A 24,220-nucleotide genomic window follows, 5' to 3' on the forward strand; every position below is an offset into this window, starting at 1 on the left:
AAATTGAAAAACATAATTATGTACATAGTGTTATAATAAAATAAAAAATTTAATATAAAAAACGTGAAATGGTTTTCAAGCCAAAATAAGCTCTATAAGCCCATATAAGCTTATATAATCACTGTCAATATTTGTAAGTTATCCTTGCCTCTGGCATTATGTTACATCAAAATAATTACAATTCATCCATTCAACTTTTCTTTTTTTTTTAATTTTATAGGGGGCAAACGAGCAGGAGGCTCATCTGATGTAAAGTGATTGATTACCACCGCCCATGGACATCTGCAACACCAGGGGGGTTGCAGGTGCCTTTAAGGAATAAGTACGCTCTTTTCTTGAAGGTCCCCAAGTCGTATCCGCCGGTTCCACGGAGTGGTCGTGCGAGGCAGAAAATGCCTAATCTACTCTTAAGGGTATAAAATATCATTGTCAACAAGCAAAAAGCGCTTCATAATAAAACTAAATGGAGGAGGATGTATCTCAACATAAGCATAAATAGGAGGGAATATTTTGACACATTTCGCCGCGGTGGAAGGGTTTGTCCTAGAACCGTCAATCAGCAATAATTAATTTGCGGAACCCTCGAATACTAAATTAATAAGTGCCTATACCGGGTATTGACAGCGCTGAAATGTCATCAATTAAATCTTTTTTTGTTCTCGAGCTATGGAATTTATTTTTGGACTTAAATATACTTTGAATTTTCAACCTTGCGTGTGTTTTGGACATGGGAGATAGACACGCCTAATATTATATATAAATTATTCTACCAAATTTCGTTTTTTTTTATTAAATTAGAAAGACAGGCGAGGAAGTGGTATTTGGTGATAAATGATGTGTTAAATAGACACAGCTCCAGTATAAGTTTGCTGGTGGTAGGACTTTTAACCTATCTAGGAGGATACTGCCCATTCGCTTATTATTTCTACTACCGCTAAAAATCTATATTTAATATTGAGGTATTATATTACATTAACATACATTAACAGCCTGTAAAATTCCCACTGCTGGGCTAAGGCCTCCTCTCCCTTTGAGGAGAAGGTTTGGAGCATATTCCACCACGCTACTCCAATACGGGTGGGTGGAATACACATGTGGCAGAATTGTCGAAATCGTTGAAATTAGACACATGCAGATTTCCTCACGATGTTTTCCTTCACCGCTGAGCACGAGATGAATTATAAACACATATTAAGTACATGAAAATTCAGTGGTGCTTGCCTGGGTTTGAACCCGAAATAATCGGTTAAGATGCACGCGTTCTAACCACTAGGCCATCGGCTAATAGCACAACAATAGCATATAATCGATTATCTAACGCACTTGTTCATGGGATTAATGCGTTCATATTTTTTTTGCTTTATACTTGTCTTAGTTACGAATATAAATTTGAAGCATACACTAAACACGCTTTAAAGAATCGAGTTCGTCTGCACTACCAAGTTAAGCCAAAACGATGTGAAACATTGCAAGATATATATGCACGATTTCGTGAGTGCGATGTTTCTTTATTGAAGCTATTTTGTTTGGTCAAACAGGTGTGGCTGTAGCTTTACAGATTATTCTCATATACGATCGCATTCGCTTTGAGAAAGAATATTCTTTAACACAAGAAACTTATCTTATCATATAATCTTATGCATTTTGAGCTCTGCAGTGCTCTTGTATTAGAACTATTTTACTTACGAAATGTCATAAGTCGACTTCACTGTTACGCTAATTTGAAACGCGTATCCTTTAATTTTGATCATTATTAACTCATTATTCAGTTGTAGTAGACCATTTACAAGACAGCCTCCTATTCGAATTTAAAACAGGTCTTAAATAGATACATTTTAAATATATTTTAAGACCTTTTCCTGTTTTTTTGTTCAATTTAAGGAAGATTTAATTCTATTTCATCCAAGAAATGTCACAGTTTGTTATAAAAGGACGCAAGAGATTTTGAATGTCATAATATTTTAAGGGCGCTTTCACGTCATAAATATTGAGATAAGAGCTCACATTTTAATAAAAAGAGGGATACCAGTAAAGAGTGGGATTTCGAGCTTTCAAAATAATAAATGTAATATTATTTATGTTTTTTTTTTAATCATTTATTTGATTAATATAAAGATCAAATAATGCTTTTGTTTTTAGTAGTTTGGAATGTCCTAAAGTAGAACTCAGTAGTTACCGTACCACAGTTTACACTGAGTTATCAAATGCTTGTATGATGCCTTTGATATAAGATAAAATGTTAACATTATTTGAAAAGTTTCACCGAGCTTTTCATTGTTTCGATTGTTGAAATAGAGCTTTAAGAGTGGTTATATTTGTAAATAGTTAGTAGCCGCTAGAATACCGCGGTTTGTTCTCGCAGATTAGAAACTAAAACATAAACTCTTCCTTTGATCCTGCGTTTATTATATTATCTGTTGGATTGGATTTAAAATACTAAACAGAAGTACTGACTATATAAACTAATCCACTTGCTTAGTTTATAAGACTACGGAATATGAGGTCCTGAGATAAAACTTTTGTTGGGGCTTGTGAAAAGATATAGGGGTTTTCCGTCAATTATTTTTATTATGTTATTTTTAAGATGGAATTATTTACATTCCGTTGCTTCAAAGATAACGTAAGCAGTTCGTCATGAGCTTAAACTCGTACTGTCGTGCTGGAATTTCCATTGGATAATGAGGAGGGAACTGCATTTATTGGCTTATATCTGTTCAAAATGGCATAAAAATAGAATAAAATCATCGTGATATTTACAATGACATTGAACTCGGACATTGGAGACCCGCTAATATTACTCCAAATACTTAGTTAATATGTATAGTAAATTTTAAGTAATAAAATTTTATTATTCCGTTTTGTATTAAAAAATATGCATGTAAGATGAAGTTACTGAATTGTGCTTACGGGTCTGTTGTAATGACCTCATTGCTTTGTGACCCAAAACATCAGGTCGGTGACAATTTTTTAATATAACACCACGTTTCATTTTAGTGAAGTAATAGCGCCGAAAAGTTTTGACGTCAAAACTTAATGAAATAATTTTTTTTTTTATGATTTTTGGTTTATTTTCAATTTTGCGTGCACGTTCGTCCAATTGGGTGCAGATATACATATGGTTAGCGTTCAAAAATAAGGATATCACTTCATATATTGTGCGTATGTTTATTTATGTTTTTGCTGTTTGAAAATAGATTTAGATCATATTTGTTTCAAATGTGTTCCGTTTCAACAGTAACTTATTGCCGTTGAGTTACACAAAATAAAAATAATGTTAGTTTTGATAACAGTAAGTTGCATAAAGGTCAACTGTTTAGAACTCACAGATAATAAATATTATTTTATTGATTCGTATCGATATTCTACAAAAGGCGGTTATTTGTATTGATAATGATTTGATACAGCAGTTTTTTTAAGATTAAGATAAGTCTAAGAACGGATACATTTTTGAAGTTGTTCTTTATTTCATTTATATACATATCATTTATGTAAGTATATAATATGATTATATAAGACTTGTATAGAAGACGAAACATATATACAGACGTACATACTCATAATCGCAATATTTACAAAATTTTCAAATGAAAAATAAATTTCTACAAATTTTCTCGATTTAAAATCAGTCGCAACAATTTCATTTTCACTCATGCATCCGATTAAATTTCCATCGAAATATGCTTTCCAAATGCATTTGACAGTCCGTTACCAAGATGGCGGCCTTGCGCCCCAGTTGTACGACACAATAGTTGTAGTATTAAACCTGACTGTTCCGAATTCTACGTTACGCTCTGATGAGTATAATTATTCTAACCACGAAGGAGAATACGTTTAACGTTTGACTGACTTGGATTTTTCTATAATAGATTTATTATATTTAGTTAAGATCTTTGAAGATCTTAATCAAAAGATGCGAATTTAAGTTTGATTGATGGTATGGAAATTTATGATAGATGAAATTCAAAATTTCGATGTTAGCAAAGATTCTATCGTCAGGAAACCTGCATAATAATTTGTCATCCAACATCCCTCGCAAAAGGAAGTCATTATTCTTTACATTTTGTAAATTGTACGTACTCTTTCATATAAGTATAACTTTATAATTCAGTTTCAATTAAGACATACTTATATATATAGCTCTATATCAGAAGTTATTTAGATATTAGTACTAAAATATATTTTTTGAAGATTGCCTTCGATATAGGCTTCTGGCTTAAGCTACCCCACTTGAATGTTTCAGTTATAAGAATTGAACGTTTCAAGAAGAGACTAATAAGCGACGAAAGTTTTTTATACTATTAAATTCGCGACATAATATATTAAACAGTAAAATATAAAAGTATATTTCATATAACTGAAGCCATGACTAGAAGCTACTTTTTAAATAAATTAGGTACTAGAATCCAAAGACATTGCGATCATTGAATTAAAAATGCTCAAGTACAATTTGTACTTTTTCAATAATCAGAATCCAATATTAATCCCATTTAAATCATTGCACATACGAGCTTAAATAACCCGTAGCGCGTGTTGGATTAAGAGATAAAAGCAGGAACGGACACCGTATATAAGCATACAGATATTTCACCGTATTTTTAACCTTTTTAAGGTTCGGGAATCTTTACCTAAATAACGTTACATAAACATAATATATATAGTTGTATATATAATGTATTTGTTTTATAAATGTCGATAAATATCATAAAACAAAATCGCTTTCTGCGTCTATTTTTATTTCTGCGTTCTTCTTTTAAACCATAGTACAGATTTTGATACGGTTTTCACTAATAGAAAGAGCGATAAACGAGGAAAATTTGAATATATAATATGTAAATATTTTGTACAAAACGACTGAACTATTACAGTATTTTTATTAAAAAACTGTTTACGCCCGTTAAAAAATCTTCGAAAAATCTGCGATACTGTGTCTGTCTTTTTAGATAAACTCATAATAACTATTTCTAGATATTAGAAATAAGCCCTTTTTCCCCAATTAATTATTAATTCCTTATTCAGAAAAATATGTTTGTTACCTTGGACATTTAATAAATGCAGATTAAAAATATCTTTACCATATTGTAATGTGACTAAAATTTGAGTGAACACTTTAGATAAGATATCACCGATTTCAAATTATGTGCAACCAAAAAGTTGGCTGGGAAACGGAAGTTAGGGAAACGACTGTTACAATAAAATTTTGACTTGGCAGTTAAAATTTCCCAAATTTAAATTAATCGGCCGTGGACAAATTTTGATCTAATTTTCCCAATAAAATTACGACTCAAACCTATTTTGATATTTACGACCTACTTATAAAGACTGATAAATATAGAATAATTGTATTTACTTAATATTTCCTTGCTTGCTAATTTTCTTTATTAATTCATTGCACCCATGCGAAGCCAGGGTTCACCAGTAGTAAAGACTTTAAAGATATCGTACTTTTATAGTCTATCTAATATAATTTATCATCTTATAATATATAATAATTATTATTCGACATCATCACATACATTACTCTGATATCAATGTGAGTAGCTAAAAACTTGTGTTATGGAAAATTAGAAGTAACGACGGTACCACCAACACCCAGACCCAAGACAACATAGAAAACTAATGAACTTTTTCTAAATCGACTCGGCCGTGAATCGAATCCAGGATCTTGGAGAGGCGTACCCATGAAAACCGGTGTACACACTACTCGACCACGGAGGTCGTCAAATAAGGTCGTCGTCTTATAATACCTGAGTCTCTATATAGATATAATCTACATTTAGAACCGGTGATAGCTTCACATTGAATATAATACTATAAAATGACGATTCAAAAGTGCTCTTGAAACTTGAATAATGTTTATTTAAATTTCTTTTTAAATTTATCAGGGCGCGCTAATAGGTAAACATATAGAATATCATCCAATTTACAAGATTCCCCTCCCAATATGTTTGACGTCACCGCCGTTAATTAAACAAATGTAAATTTCCGTCGTACTTGCTTGTCTGGATTTGTTTCAAAAATCACAATTATTTTTTTACTATTGATTGAAATATTTCATGTTATGTAATTTGTACAAATTTACCCTAAGAAGTTAAACATATGGATTAAAATTAATCACAAGTAAAATATGGATTAAATTTAATCCTCACTTTGGTAAGCAATTGACTCGAATCTACTTTCATTAAATTATGCTAATATGTCGACAATAAATGAAAAAAGACTTATTAATATTTCAATAAAACCTATAATGTGATCGTATATAAATGAAATATAGGGCGCGTTCACACAGCAACGGTAACCGCAGCTGTTGTGGTAACCACAGCACCCGTGTTTAACGATTATATGAGAACACAAAACTAAATAAGCGGTTAGACTGTGTATGAATTTAAATGTCACAGTGATATTAAATTATACTTTTATTATAATTAAAGTACATAATTAAATTGAATCACATGTAAATACATGTTTATATTTCATTATGGGTAGGAGGATTGGCAAATGGGATACCTTATTGGTCACCACTGCCCAATATGATTCATCATATCACCAACGCGCCACCAATCTTGGGAATAAGATGTTATATCCGTGCGTATAGTGAAATTGGCTCACTCACCATTTAACCTGAATCACAAATATTCTACTAAGAATACTAAGCATCACTTGGGGATATAATATATACCTACCACCATGTAAACTTTGAAGAACAGCACGTGATTCGAAGTTTTACATCATTTTCGATATTTTTTAAAACATTTTTATTAATTGTTCATTATTTCAATTCAATGCTTGACAGGTACAGGTACAGGCACAGTTTCAAAGGGTTGCTGAAATTATCGATACTCTTTAAACTCGTATTTACTTCTTCAATCAACAATAATTGTGTATCGTATGAGAAGGGCAAATAGGATAAAATAATTTCACATACAATCGCACCAATCAGTTCAGCGTACGTCGCAACAGCGCGTCACATCCGTCTGATACTACCCTATGATGGCTCGTCTCGGATGATTCAATTAAGCCGTCATCCAATTCCATTAAAGTTTGAAAGCGTATTCATGGGAAGTAAATCTTTTGTAATGCGGCACCGCCCGTCGCTACGTGACTAATTGTGTGTCATCTCGATTGCAATGTAATGGTGGTCATAGATTAATACGTCAGGGTATTTTTAAGTTCTACGCTTACGTGCATAGAAAGAAACGTTCCTGGGGAAAGTTTATATTTCGATATATTTATATGATATCGGAAAAATAACGAATTCGTGAGAATTTTTCATACTTGATCACCGAATTCGATACTCGACTGCGTGAATTGACTCTTTAGTGTGACAATGCATATTGTTTTACAACAGGATACCAAAATGCGTTCAAAATTGTATTCATATGAAAATTCTATGTATTGCCTCCTGGTGTGATTTTTATTATATTGAAAATTGTAAACTGAGTTTCTTTCGCCAGTTCTTTCTTTTAACTAGATCACATTCGGTTGGTTTATCAAAATAATGTTTCCGTGTTTTAAATCATTATGAAGATATCCTATTTGAATATCTAATCATGGGAAAACGAATCAAAATGATATTTTTATGAGATTGAACATATTTAAAAAAAAAAATACCCTCGCATTACATGCTTTAATGCTGCTATTAATTAGTATCATTTACATTAATATCACTTGTATATCTACATCAGGACAAAGGACACCGCTTTTTATTTATAATAACATTTTTAATTACAACATAATATTATAATTTCAATCGTAATGTTTGTGCTGTTATTGAAAATATTATTAAAAGTGTATTTTATGTATGTATTAGAAGTATTCAACAAGCGCGATTTGCTTCAAAATCGTGTAAATACCAACAGACAAAGCGATGACATGTTTTAACAACTGACATTGTTTAATAAAAACTCTTTGCTATTGTAATAGTAGTCTGCTCATTACGTTTATAATTTTCACTTAAAATATAATTTTGTATTAAAATCTTGGTCGGTGAAGAATCTCATGTGATTTATTGCATAGTTTTTCACTCTTTTTGTAACAATATATGAAAAGAATGTGATTGTTCCAACACTATTTGATCGTATGACGTTTTAATTTTCGTATCACGTCTCACAAGTTGTATGGTACGGGTATTAAAGCCTTATTTGAGAGCATGCTAGTTTATAAATAGTTTTGGTAAAAAAGTAAATTAATATGTACATAGATTAAATAATATTAATAAAATAAAAATAATAGTACTGTTAATACATATATAAAGTATTATTTATACTTCTATTTTCTCTCCAATTTAGCAAAAAATATAACAATAGGGATAGACCAAGGAGGTCCGGAAGAACGAACCTACGACTTTCAGGTCACTAGATGGCCGGAATACCTTTGAGAAATATTTATAATAGTTATATACACTAATTGTAATGATTTCTCTGTAAATAGTGACTCTAAAATATTTCGTTTCCTTCGCTAAATAAATGATACGATAATTTTAAATGTAAAATGTGAGCGTGTTTATGCTGGAAAAAAGCATGCTTGTAATAATTATGCTTTCGATTCGAAATGACCACACACATGCTACAAACGAGCATATCCAGGTAGCCATACATAAATTTTCGATCTATTTTAATAATAAAATATATCATAAAGACCTGCTGTATGTGATAATCGTTATAAAATTTCGTATAAGTATTTCAACAAGTGATTAATAGTCTCGCTTAATTACGCTTAACCTCGGAACGCTTAAAGCGCTTTGTTTCATAAATCGCTCGCCGATGAATAAGTGTGTAAATATATTTTTTAAACAATGGCTTAACCGACATTGTTCGCGAATGACACTTGAGGAATGCTGGTAATTTTAACAATAATGACTTGAGCGTGAGTCGCGATAATGACGTGGTGTACGAATGAAGATTGAATGACTTGCAAGTCAAGGAGGTGGATGCATTCGCTCTCGTTGTGTGGAACACCGACCAAAATAAGACAACGGTAGAACACAATCATCAACGAAACATTTAAATATAGAATGTAAATTATAAAAAATGCACACAATAAATTAATTGCGAATTTAAAAAAAATATATGACTGACAAAATTAGTATTTATAATTAAATAAATAAATATTGGACGACATCACATACATTACTTTGATCCTAATGTAAGTAGCTAAAGCACTTGTGTTATGGAAAATCAGAAGTAACGACGGCACGACAAACACCCAGACCCAAGACAACATAGAAAACTAATGAACTTTTTCTATATCGACTCGGCCGGGTATCAAAACCGGGACCTCGGAGTGGCGTACCCATGAAAACCGGTGTACATGAAGGCCGTCATATTTATATTTGCAAAACGTTCAACAACCTCAATCGTTTCTCGAAAATAAGAATTCCATGACGTCATCCTATCTTATTTTTTTTATAACAATTCAATTTAATCTTCTTTGTAGATACTTCCTTAATATTTCATTAGAAGAAGCTTTATGCGGGAATGCAAATACAATGAAGCGTCTAATGCCTTAAGACCTGACTACACGGAGCGACTTACCAACTTAGTTCTGTTTATGATATCATGTTGTTTAAATGCGAAACACGGAGTCTTTAATGACTCCATAAGTATATCTATATAACAATATATATTATAACGTATTAACCATCTTTCCCAGCTTTACGTGGTTCATATATCTCTATTATATAGTATAATTATGATCCTTATATTTCAGTTTACACAATACCTTTAATGAATTATACACCTCAGCCTTCCTCGTGAGTCACTATGTTCATTGGTGAAAATTTTTTAAAAAATCGTTCGGTAGCTTTTGATACTATGACGTATACATAGACGTGACGGCTTCTGTATTTTTTTTTAATATGTAACGATATTCAATTTGCGTTAAAAATATTTGTGTATATCAAAACGATTACTTTGCAGTTGACATACACGTTTGCACTCTGATTGGTGCAATTCAGTGTCAATATCTTGACGGAGCAAATATTAACGGAGTCGAATATAACAGTTATTTATTTAAATTTCTTACGGTTTTAACATATAGATCAACCTCAGTTTGGAGGCAAAATTTAGGCTTCAGGGATTTCATTAAAATTGAAAGACAGTGAAAGAATTATCTTTACATATATTAATATCATATTAATTATGTCGTCCAGACGGATTTCCCAAATTAGCGAACTGCACAGGACATATACTGCATAAGTGCACTCTCATAATCTGATGGGACAAATCAGACACCGCTGGAAATAGTTAAGGCACAGGACCAGACTTTACATGCTTTCCGAGACACGGGATTGTACACACTCCCAACTTCCAGACATCGGGATATTACTGATATGTTTATTGACAGAAAAACGCAATAACTTACATCTTACTCAGAACCGCGGGTTCGGTGAATCTAGCGACCAGATTAACGTGTTTATAATAATAATAATATAAAGAAGTAAGATTTGTATGTTCGTTGCGATTACCAGTTATGAATAGATTTGTTTAGATAATAAATGAACGGTATAACATTGGGTTACATTCCGCTCGAACTGCGTACCTCGCATTCTCGGGCCGAGCACACCGCAGATGACGCTTGCATTATGCATGCCTCGCATTTAGTGATAACGCATTCACATGGTACATGATATTGTTATTGGAACGCTTGGAAATCGAGTCGGGTGTAGTTCGCTCGGCGCTGAACATGACTCGCTTAGCGTTGAATTAGAATAGCTTAAGAGTTATCGCGCTTGTTCTGACGGTAAGTACGCTTTCATTGGATACCGGATTGTATTTGAATGTATCTAAAGTTTTGAATTGTATGCGATGTTGCGAAAAAATTCGATCCGCTGAGATTTACAAACTTTACGGAAAACAATGTTTTTTTATGGGTACTTTAAAATAAAACTAAAAGATAAAGAATCGTTATAATATTTTTATTTTCATTGATACTTTTATATTTTCTCGTAGTTATTCATAGAATTCTTGACACTGGTTTAGGATAGTTAAATCTTTTACAACATAATCTGTACGCTTTCTGAGACAACATTATGGACTTCGTAGACTATGTATCTTGGTTTTGCGTTATAAAAACGCACGCTTGTACAAAATATTATGTAACATAAAAGGTTTTTTATCGTTTCATATACATATATTGCTTATAGAATAACATAATATTACTGATCGTCGTTAAAATTTTGAACAACTTAAACACATTCATCAGATATTCTGCCGACGATCAATAACAGTTAGTATTGTTGTGTTCCGGTTTGAAGGGTGACCGAGACAGTGTAACTACAGATGTAAGGGACATAACATCTTAGTTCCCAAGGTTCATTATTATATTACATATACATTTATAAATATATGTGCGCCATATGTAGGCATTAAATATATTATACACGTGCGTGAATTACAATGCCTCACCGGTGGAATTTTCTATAAACTAGAGCCAGTCTCAACATTGTAAACTTTAGAAATATTGTATGAAAAATGCGAACGCTAACCCTCACAAAACTTTCCGTTATAAAATTCATGGAAATTAACTTTAAAGTAACTCTATAAGTCTCAATTACCTCATAAAGGCTTCGGATACGGTTCCGTAATGAAACTTTTTTCAGGGCAATTAGGGTTGCTTGAGGAAAACCTAAAGACGGTAACTCTTCGCTCTTTTATAGTTACAGTATAATTATTAATTTAAATGCACTTCAAAACTTAACATATTAAGTATAATAATGTAAATATTAATAGTAATTTGGTTTCTTTGTTAATAAAATGCTATTTAAACCAACAGTATTATTATATTGTAACTAGGTCTTATGCAATTTAGGTCTTGTATTTGAATAATTTGTATAAACTTCCAGAGTAATGTTTAAGTGTATAATGGATTTTATGTTTATAAAATCGTCATGTCACCTTGTATCGTTGAGGTTGAAACTATTACTGTTTATAGCTAAATAATATTTCAAGGTATGAGGTAAGATTATCCTAGGGTTTAATTCGGTTTAAATTTAACCAAAAAGTATCGTAAGAATGGAATACGATACAGCGATTGCAATTGTCACACTTTGTTTTAAAACATATTCATGCACCATACTCGGTTATTTATTTTAATATAAATCAAATCAACGGATAGTAGAAATTATATCATAATTTGAATTCAATCAACGCTTGCGACGTAGACGAACTAGAATTTCAAGTCTCTATTTTGATAACCTTCAAAATTCAACATAACAGCCTGGTAGTTAGTACACATAAATTTCAGCTAAAAATTAGTAGCCGGTTAATTTGTGTTACATCAAGGACTTCGCGAAGGAAAACGTCTGGAAACTTACATATTTTGCATAAGAAATTCCATCAAAGGTGAACCCACCAACTCGTATTGGAGTAGAAGAATAAGTTCATTAAATACCTCCTGCTAAACTGAAGTGACTTTAATCTAACAGTAGAGAGTCAGTTTCTTAAGTTTTATTTGAAATATACTCTTTCTAATATTCAATGATTCTGAAACGTTATATCTGTGAACATAATTGTCTCAACTCTCAAATCGAACATAGCTATAGAAGGTAGAGCTAGAAAAGATCCTTGGTATTTGTGTAGCTCAATTAGATGAGCTAGCGGAAAGGTTTTTCCCCAAGCCTAAAAAGGGTAGCAAAATTATTTTTAGATTTCGACGTAGAATACAATATAATCACAACAAATCGTGTTTCTTTTGTTTTAGGAAATGGATCTCGATGTTTCCATTAATTTATATTCACGACGAACCGACGAATACTCTCCTCCTTCAGACAATTAGCATGAATACCACGCGAGTGCTGCGGAATATTAATACTTTCATCGTGGCACTTATCTTTTACGTATTCGGGCTAAATATTTTATTTTCAAAATACATATGACAATTATTATGTATTATATAAGGAAATCCTCAAGATTCGTTTTGTAATATTACCTACGGTTTCTTTTTATTTTAACTTGGAATCATTTATTTTTATCTAGAATTTTATTTTTTGCTATTTCACATGCCTGATATAACAATTGACCCATACATATATATTTATCTAACTGTCATAAGAAATCTCATTTATATCAGCAAAGATAATAATTCTTATTTAGTCATAAAGACTAAAATGTACAGCGAAATTGCACTAAAAGCGATCTATTCTCGTTGATAATCGACTTTTAACTCGAAACGGGAATACTTGTTGTTTTAATTTGATAATCTGTCTTTGACTAAACTTACCATCTGATTTATTTTCTTCGTGTTGGTCACCTGAAACAAAAAGAAGACGATTTAATTATATGTCTACAATAATTATCATATATGATATAGGCAACTTAATCATACTGCTTTACGGAAGCGCTGATGAAGGTGGTTGGGAACCAGAACTAAGGAAGAGTGAGCCAGTGTATCGGTTCAAAGGACGTGAAGTGAAAGTGGTTTATTAAAGAGCCAGTGTCTATGGGCGACGGTGACATTCATCACAAGGCTAATTTGATATTTTCCTTCCCATTAATAAAAACCATCCCTGAGAATAACCTTGCGAAGTTCTATGGCAATCAGAATTTTGAACCGAAATAACCTGTTTATCTGAATATAATATTGAAATTTCTAAATTTGAAATTTATCTTTATAAAACATTAAAGAGATCAATCAAAGTTGGCTGATGCAATCAAGGGCTGATTGAAGGTGATTATCATTTATTCAGAGGATATATTTGTTAGAGAGATATATCAGTATATGCTTATGTCGACGCGTTCTATTACGTCATGCGCACCTCTGATTGGGAGTCAATGACGTGATATCGATGTTCAGGACCAACGGGGCGAATACGAGCGATGTAGTCGCTAAAATTGGCAAATTCATTTTCACACGCTAACAGGTCCTTGTATTGGCGGCACTATTATTAAAATCTGGTTCAATTCAGTCGAATTAAAAGGAATCTTTTTAACGACATTCATTTAACTTTAACCATTGTGACGATAAGATATCCTAAAACCTTAACAGCCTGTATAAATACCTTATTACACTATTTATAATCTATAATAAGTAATTAAACTAAACCTGTTTCTGTATTAGCTACCGTTCCGACTTCGTACGGGTAAAATTAATATAAAGTGGCGACGGAGAAAATGATACTTCCAATATTTTTAACGCGTCCTTACGTTATCAAAAAATACGTAATAAAAAATGAATCATTCTAGACTCAGTAACTTTGGCTGATCGTTGATAATAAAACAGGCCAAATATTTATATAATTATACATAGAAATTTGAATTTGAATTAAATTGAATAATTTATTTAAAGTTATAATATGCTTGATTATACACACATTTTTTATTTAGACTTAACTTGTAAATTAGTACGTTATAATTAACGTTTCCCATTTAACGCTAACAAGCAAATAGTCACTTCTGTATATGATAGTACTGATTATTATGGTAATACAACTGGCGACCTCTGATAGTGAAGCTAAATGCGGTAAATATAAGCCATTAATGTTTATTTAGAGCTTGGTGTAGACAGTTAAACTAGACGGCTAAGATTTGTAACGACATAAATACGCTACGTCGTAGAACTGCTACAGGATCTACGACGTAGCACGTCTATGTGTCATTTTAATTTATGAAAACGTTTGATTTTAACGTTTTTACAATGAAAAAAATATCTGTTTTAAAGAGCTAAATAAAAAGTGTGTATTATTTAAATATATAAATTTGCATAAAAATAATTATACACAAAATATTTCGTGATTGCAATTCGAGTTTATAATATTTTGGCGTCAATGGCGTCGTTACGTAAAAATACTAAGGACGAGAGGAGAATGAATTATTACATTACATAATGTATTGAACATTATACAATGTGTATGTATATATTATACATTTACTTTGTAGTAGGACTTTGTGCAAGTCTGTCTGGGTAGGTACCACCCACTCATCACATATTCGAAACTATAATAATTTGTAATATTCTATTCCAGTTGTAACCAGTTTAACTACAGGCAAATGGGAAGTAACATCTTAGTTCCCTAAGTTATGGTTGGTAAGGAATGGTTAATATTATATATGGTGCCAATGTCTATTTGCCGTTGGTGACCACTAACCATCAGCTGGTCCATTTGCTCATCCACCTACCTATATCATAAAAATACACAAATTTAAGATTTAAGCATTACATCAATGTAAACAAATATTGTGGCTTTATCGTTATTAAAAATACGATTACCATAAAATATCAATGACTTGAACGTGTATGCGTAAATCCCATATAATAATGTCAGATAAGAATCATATAATCTAGATACACATCACAAAGAGCACGGTGTAACTTGTACAGTCACGAACTCGTAACAGTCAGCGATCCGTGATCTAGTTACATGGCGTGAGACTCAAGCATGCGTTATACTGACTTTTACGAGCACCACTGTACGCCACTCAGCGTACGTGACGAGGACGAATATTATTACTTTTTATTAGGCTTATGGATGCATTAAGAGACACTTTAGCATAACCTTTACTTCTGTTTGTCAACATGTATTAAATAAGCGTTGAACCAAACTGTAATACCTTAAAATAAAATGTTCTAGCTGCTTTTATTTTATGTATAATATAGAATATATGACTCTTGTTCAATTAATCAATGTTAGGATATACCAGTGGTATACAGTAACCATAGGTTAGTAGAAGCCTTCAAAGAAGAAGCCCTATGTAAACACATTTGAAATGTAATGTCGTATAAATTAAATGTATAGATGTTTTGGAACGTTGATAATAATCAGGAGAACTCAGAGTTACTCTTTTCTAATATACACTAATATAACTTAACATATAATTAATATATATATATATATATATATATATATTACAAGTTAGAGGATAAATGCGATAAAGATTTATCCAACTCATGCAGATTTCCAGTTTTTACTACCGAGCATGAGATATATTAAAATTCAGTAGAGTATGAACCGGGTATGAACCGGCACTATTCGGCTAACATTCATGCCTGTACATTGTGCCATCTCGGTTCATAAAAATAAATTAATTTAAATCCCTAAAAACTTTTTTTTAAACATTTCCAAAAATGGACCGCGGGAAATTTTAAAGCTTCTAACCCGATTCTATCGATTCAGAATCGATTAGAACAGAGACACGTCCCTGCGCGGTCTCAGGAACGCTTAAATTTACATGTTGAATGCATTCTCATGCAAATCATTGAACAAGACGGCATGCATGGCATACGTGAAACTCCATCACACTGTATGGCATATGCAAACTATGAAATAAGTGCGCCATTGAGAAATCTTGTCGACTGGTTTCAATCTGAACTATCCCTTTTGAGCTTGCTTTGATATTATTTCAAAATTTACGGGTTATTCTATCTTATTCTAAAATGTTTAAATGATATTTTTAATAATATAATTATGTTACATTATTCATAATTATAATTGAAAATAAATAAAACATCAGTTCTATAAGCTTCTTTTAAGTACACTTTTCGAATATCTTTCTAAACGATATTTATATAACATGACTGAAGCGAAAATAATTTTGAGTTATTAATATCGTCTTTCAAATAGTAATTAGGTTTTAAGCCTTTTTTAAAAATCCCGCTCTGTAGCATTAATTAAAATATCCCAAACTACATAATTATATCGAGGATGGGAAGCCACCCAATTTCAAAGGAGCATCTACCGAAATCTGAAACCGTAAAAGGATAAAATAAACTCGACCGGCACTGGAAACGGTTATTGCCCGTGATGTACGGTCCCCGGAGGAAGTGCTGGAAACGCGTTTTTTTACAACTCGCTGAATTTTAAGGGCTATATTTGTGTTTTGCGTATTTCATTTTTATATTAAACACTAGACGTTACTGAGATATTCTTCCTTATCTTCTATAAAGAGATACGTATATATAGCAAGAAATATTAACATCATATCTCCATTTCTTAGTTTCACTTACAAAACTCTTGTAAACTGAGAAATAATAATATTATGTTTACAATATATTAATATTTAAATAAGACTCGCAAGTGGACCACCTAACACCTGTCGGCAAGTGGTAACCCCGCCCATAGATATCTGCTCTATAAGAAACATTACCAATACATACAACGCCAATGCCTTTTGCCTGTAGAACCTATAACTGGCTCACTCACCCTTCGAGTAGTGAAGAGTACACAAAAATATTACTTCTTGACGGTATATGCTACTAAGTAAATGTACGGTGCTTGCCTTTTGCGTTAGATAACTTATTGAATGAGAAAGTGACTAATAAGTGTAATACAATACCAACTACACATGCGGACAGAGCAGTAACGTTGTGTTTAATAAAACTACCTTGTCTACCAATATTTCTTGAGATACTCGGATAAAGTAATGATAGGGTTTACCATACATGCAAATGTTTGAAAACTATGCATTCTTGGAATACGCAGAAGGGTATCAAATTAAACTGCTAGTGCGTCTGCTTACTTTTTACATTACACTATATTTTGTGCGTATTAGTCCCAAATATGGATTTGTGTGAATTTGACAAATGGATGTGCATACGGCACAAAATCTTCTACCTATGATTCACTTACCAAAAGCACTATCCTCACTCCAAAAGGAGTCGTCCAATGTATAATCGGCTTCTGAAACAAGGAGACAACGGTGTTAATGACTTTTTAATTAGACTATTTAAGAGTTATCGTAATGTGCTAAATACATAAGATGATTATATAAATATAAAAAAATATAATAACCAGAATGATTTATTAAAAGCCATTTTGCCGTGGTCTCCCTTAAGATATAGCTTTATGGAAATTTCTTCAAACAAAGACAAATTTATTTGCTTGGCCTTTTTAACAGTTTATTAAATTAATCATCCCCACAAAAAATTATAATAGAATACAAATTTATTGTTGAATAATAGTTAATGGCTGTATTTTATCATAAAATAAAAAGGCGCTTTCACAAAATCAAAATATTCTTTATTCGAATAGAAAAAATTAAATAGTTTTTTTTATTAAATATCATATCTTTAATACGTGGACATGTGTGTGTATCTAGTTGTAAAGGCACAGCCATTAAACGACTAGTTTCCAATGTAATGTCAGAAAACACCAAAGGATGTGGCATAAGTCACGAAATGATAAGATAACACAAAAGCATTGGAAATAATACTGAATATGTATTTAAAGTTATCTACAACTGACGTAATCATAATCAGCCTGCCAAAAATGTGGCTTTGGAAGAAGAACATAGATAATATTTTAATGCATTTGCTTAATAGTCAAAGAATAATAAAATACTGGTCTCAAAATATCGTTAAAGTACCCTTAATTTCGGAGGTAAATATTGTTTTAAGACCGGTAATATAAGACCCATGAAATTATGTAAGTTCAAGGGTATGAAATAAGCCACTAACGAACGATGAAATCCTTGTCGTAGTTTTAAGCATAAAAATGAGGATCTTTTGTGTTACTATAAACTCTAACGAGCTAATTTCATTTACAATGACGATGTTCTAATTTGAACTAAAATTCATTACTTTTTTGTTGAAATAGTTTTACTATTATGCATAGAACATAAATCACGTAAATTACAATACATTAAAAGTAAAATGCCTCATAATTGAGCAATAAAATAAAATAAATAAATATACGCGGTCACTACTGCCAATAGACCGCACAGTACTGAAAAAAAAAAACCATTCTTTACATCGATAATACGCCACCGACAAAAGGAACTAAGATGTTAGGTTCCTTATAGTAGTTACGCTGGCTCATTCACCCTTCAAACATGAACATAAATGTACTAAGTGTTAGTGCTTGGCAGTAGAATATGTGATCTAGACGGCCTTGTACAACGACCAACCAAGGTTCACCACTTTCATATCATTTATAATTTTAAATACTTTACTAAAAATAGAAACAGATTAAACACACGCATACACTCATACGTGCCTAAACAGTATATATTTATTCCAACAACCATTATAATTGGAAATGTTCAAAATTTGCTAAAAAACAACGGATCCTATCCGGATAGCAATAGAATTGATAATTAAATTGCAATGTAGGTATAGATATCTATCAATGTAGATATATATACAATCAAAGAAAAACTCGAAATTATATTATTTTTATTTTTAATATTTTTGGCGATTTTTAATATTATCATATATTATTTATTATGGACTATTTATATATTATGTTAAATTAAAAAAAAAAAAAAAGTCCGTGTGGGTCACGTCTTCCAAGAAGACGACAAGGTCGAAGTCCAGCGAAGATCTGCTGATGTTCAGTAAAAATATAAAATAACGCCACAATTTATAAAAATAAAATGTAAAAAAAGGCACGGGCAACTGTGAGCCCGTGGATGTTGTAAAGTAAATAAAAAGAAAAAAAAATTTTTTCATTTGTAATATTTTGCGAAGTACGTAGAGGAAATAACTAGAGGCTTAGAGTTCTACTAACTTTACAGGTTTAAAGCCTTTTCAGTCGAAGGACCTATTAATTATTTGACTGCCAAACGTCAATACATTGTATTGTTGTATTCCACTAAGGATCAGTGAACCAGTGTAATTACAGGCTTAGAGATGTTGATAACATAGTTAGCCGTGTCTATAAGAAATGTCTAATAATATTTATTACAATACAAACGCCTACAATCTCTGGTCTTCTGAGTTTATTTTGCCAGTTCTTCTTAGGTAAGTATATCTCCGAACCAATATTGCTATTTTCTATGATTATTATCAATCTAAAATAATACTACAAAGAGGAAAAAATTGTTTTTTGTATGTACAGGGTAATCTCCGAAACTAATGATCTAATGGACAAAATGTTTTCATTGGTAGAAAACTGTATTGCACCTTTACTTTATATTTATATCATAAAAATTTCTCTGTTAATAAAATACACCCGAATTTCGAAGCCGAGGCATGTCGCTAGTAAATATAATGTAATATTTTTATATTAAAGATAGAAATTTAATTTTGATCATCACTGACATAAGATTTTCGTCTACTTTAAGGGTATAAGAAAATAAAATTGTACAAATGTTGTTTTTGTTTTTATTTGCACTTGCTTAGTTTAAAATTTACCACAAATCACAACTTCCCACATCAAATTACTCTCATTTTAAAAATCTGTATAATTTTTTAAATAGAAGCATTACGTGCTTAAATTAAAATCTACTCTATTACAATGGCTATAAAGTTGAAAATTAAAAGTTTTACAAACAGAAGTTCACTCCAGAGTTAAAATTGTTCTATTTCTGATATTTGCTTGTTCCCTTCGCTTCTTTCTCGGCGTAGATTTAGCATATTCGTGTGAGCTGTGGTGTTTTTCATTCACATTTACGTATTCCATGTTCTACTTTAACGCTTTCGTGAATAAATTAAAACAGAATAATTGGTATATGATAAATATGACACAGAAATTCTCACTAACATAAAAAACAACGCATACATTTACAACTATTCTATGATAATGTATACACATATTATAATTATAATATAATACTTCAATATAATATCTGTAAAAGATACTACATTTAATGGAACTTCTAATATTATCATTGTGTTCTATGCTGGACATTATTCGTTGGACAAATTTGTGCGTAAACATCAGTGTATTCTCACCTTCCTCGTCCTAATAATCGCCAAGAAGGAAGAAGAAAAACACAAACATATAAACAACAACGACAACAGCAAGCTTAAATTATTCCTGGATTAAGAAAGGATTGTCACTACAACAAGATAGCTCAGTTACAAGAGCACGAATCCAACTGGGCCATCTTGTAAAAGTGACAACCCTTCACACCTAGTTTGCTGTGTTTTCTTAGGCTTCTTATCGTGCTCAGTTGTAACGTAAAACATTGTAAAGATGCTTAAATCGGATGGCATTGCGCCACATGATGTATCCACAACGCGCATTGAAGCACCGCGGTGAAAAAGGTTACATACTTTATCATGAAGAGCATTTATACTTCTACTAATACTTATGGAACACTTTTTTTTGGTTACTATTCAAATTAAATAAGTTATTTCAAAGTATTTTAAATTTGTAATTGCTATTTGCTTCAAAATTAGTAAATAATTTCAACTAGAAACAGAATTCGATAAGAATAAGAATTGTTAAAATATTGAGTATTGTTGTGAAAATAATTACATCTAAGATTAAAATTAATACGGACAAATTTGTCCTTCTGAAATATAGGCCAGCCATTGAACTTGTGTTCAATTAATCGCAGTTCCAGGCCAAAAGGCCAGATAGGAAGTACGGCGTTAAACTTTGCAGAGCAGATAAGATCAAAGCGGACCTAGAACTGGCTTTCCAAGTGGGACAATAATGGTCCAACGGCTACATCTGTTTGAAAATAAAAATATTTGAATTTATTTATATTAAACCGATTATTTTTATTTTACATAACAGTTACGAAAATATTTAATTAAAAGTTTGTTTTACTGAATATAAATTTCATTTTAATGATTTAAGTTGTTGATACGTATTTTTAATTAAATAAAAAATTCTCACTGCTGGAAAAATGTCTGGAGTTAATTTTACTACGCTGCTCTAACACACATAGCAGAATTTAATCCAAAACATGTGTAGGTCTTTTTTTAATGTTTTTCCTCGCCGCGAAAAACACTATGAAACACAAGCTCAAATTAAGCTCAGTGGTATTTGCCTAGTTTAGAAATTACAATACTTAACTAAGATTCACGTGTCTAACCTCCGGACCATCTTGGTTAATACTATAAGAATGCCATAACTTCTTTGCTCTATCTCTACAGTAATAGGTATTATTAAACTTGTAACCTCACCAGTCGACAAAAAAACTATTAAAGCTAATTTAACTTAAGGGAATAATTGACTTCTCTGCAAAAGTACCTTTGAACCAGCTGTTATCAATTAGGCTTAAATTTCTAGGACAAAGGGCCTTTGGTACACGTAGTATACTAAGTCCTTTGATTTTGTGAAAAGTCTGTAAGAAGAGTGTGAAATTGGCTTTGTGCCCCAATTTGGGCGCCAATTTCTGTGTGTGGTTATATTACTTCTTAAGGCACTATATTGCCGAAAATTGACAAATTTAACTCAATTACTTCCAATTTTTTAGTAGTTATTATTGCAAAAAATGTTATTAATTAATGATATTATAAATCTAATAAAAGGTATTAGGATAGCAGTTGAGATTGCTAAGAATAATCGTAGGAATTGTTTTCATCGATGTTGATATAAATTGTTTTGTAATGATACAGTGAATTAGAAGATAAGCAAGATTATATAGACTGATTTTGATTACGAGTATAAAATATACCACAAGGGAATACCGAATAAGTACCAACACTGTAGTTAAATGACCAAATTCACGTGCAACAAGATAGGCACAATTATATTTAATATACGTATATATGTGGTTCAAATAATGGTACTCCAGCTAACAACATTGTCCTTATTGTTGATTTTGCCTAAATTGTTCTATTCCGTCTCCCCCCACTTATAAAACTAACTGTTGTGCAGTCTAGTTAATTATAGCTGAGTAATAAGCTATATAACATTCAGCACTTGTTGTGAAGTTGTTTTGTACAATTAATATAATGCTTTGGATGGTTGAGATTTATTGTCGTTACAATATTGTTGTTATATTGTTGTTTGTTTTGTTTTAATACCATGCTTTGACTTATGTAGTATTTAAAGTTACTCATGAAAGCCCGGTTTCGGTATTCAAGATAAGATTCGTTTTGCGTAAAGTAGAATTGACAACGAAGTGCAATTCGGAAACTACATATGGTTGCTACTTAAAGATCAGATGGCTATGAGTAACAGATAAAATTTAGGCATTGATGATTTTCATATTATATCATTCTATATTTTTGATTTGCTTTAAAAAACCCAAAAAACAACACACAATCAAGAAATAGAATAAATATTTTTTAAATAATATCTTTTTCTTAACCATATATTTCCGCTGGATTCGCATTTGCAAGATTCCTTTCTTCTGCCACCAAACTATTAAATACTTTTAGACATATTTCATTCGTTATTTAAAGCTTTCATAACCCACATTATAGAGTTATAAAGTTTTCCGAGATGTTATTTAGACGTTCCTCGAATATAAATGAAGTTTGCATTTACGCTGCAATTACGGTATCTAAGTGAGTATTTCATTCGCTGACGTTGTTTACGTGTCGGGAATACATACGAAATTTCGACGCCCTATTATGATATGCTAATATCTAGTTGTTTTAATAATTAGCCCCCGTTTCCCGGGCAACGGTGAAATGCAACGTATCAGTCGCATTGTGTTAGCATTTGATTACTTGACATCAAAATTTATTATATTATAGATGATAATTTTAAAGTAAATTTATCTAATTGACATATCTACTATCGATAGTAAACTTGTATTAAAAAAAATGAACGACGGTTACTCACTCTGATTTATGAATATTTTTTCGAATTCCATTCAAATTGCAATAAAAACGGCAAAATTTAAGGTGAAATTTTGAAAGGTCAACATTGGATTCGTGAAATACTTTTTGCGTTTGCGCGCAAAATTTCTAGCAACCATCGGCGCCATTTTGTAGACCGACATCAAGCGTGACTTGACAGCGCGCACTAGGTTCGGAAATCGAGTTACGATGTCCAATATTGATACAATTGTACCAAGAAAACGAACCAATATAACTAAAGGAAGGGTAGTAATTTGATTCTCGATCGATAGGAGTACTTCTTTAGTCTGCTTTGACGTGAAAAGGAATAAATTTATTGGTCCCCTCCGTCGCAAAATTTCATAATGACAAATCAACCGTGTGGACGGGCATTTTTAGTTCAAAAAAGGACTGGTATTTTGTAATTATCGAATTTAATGTATATTAAACGAAAATTGAATTTAAAGTAAACCGCTCGAGTTACACTTTCGCCGCTTTGAATAGAAAGACAGATAAAAAATATTGTCAGCATAATTACTATTGAAATAAAAGGATCGGATTTTCTGTTAAACGTGCAGGCTTCATCGCCCGCAATCGAATAACCGTTAGCTCCACGTTTTAAATCTGTAACATGTTACGTCCACAAATCGAATTACGATCTGCCGCCGGCCGTCTCGGCACGGGTACCGTGCTTAAAATTATTAATTAAATGAGCTTACGTGACTCGTTCGCCTCGCAAAATATGAGGTCCACGCGCTAAATTGTTTTAGGTACTTTAGTTTTTGAATAAAGTTGAGATATAATTAGCTTATATGAACTTGTATTA

At 31.7% G+C, this 24,220-nt stretch overlaps 1 protein-coding gene across 10 annotated transcripts in view; it reads right to left on the bottom strand.

Moving 5' to 3' along the window:
• Mmd (mind-meld) overlaps positions 1-24,220 on the bottom strand; it is a 497,564-nt gene that overhangs the window by 197,290 nt on the left and 276,054 nt on the right. For 9 of the 10 annotated variants that reach the window (XM_064215710.1, XM_026645750.2, XM_026645749.2 and 6 more), the window contains 2 exons: positions 17,558-17,608; positions 13,216-13,245 (listed from right to left, as the gene is read on the bottom strand). In XM_064215710.1, the coding sequence (XP_064071780.1) occupies positions 13,216-13,245; positions 17,558-17,608 (81 nt within the window). The remainder of the gene's footprint in view (positions 1-13,215; positions 13,246-17,557; positions 17,609-24,220) is intronic. The other variant, XM_026645747.2, reaches the window with a different exon arrangement.

This window comes from Vanessa tameamea, chromosome 8, assembly GCF_037043105.1.
Source record: "Vanessa tameamea isolate UH-Manoa-2023 chromosome 8, ilVanTame1 primary haplotype, whole genome shotgun sequence".
NCBI classification, from domain to species: Eukaryota; Metazoa; Arthropoda; class Insecta; order Lepidoptera; family Nymphalidae; genus Vanessa; species Vanessa tameamea.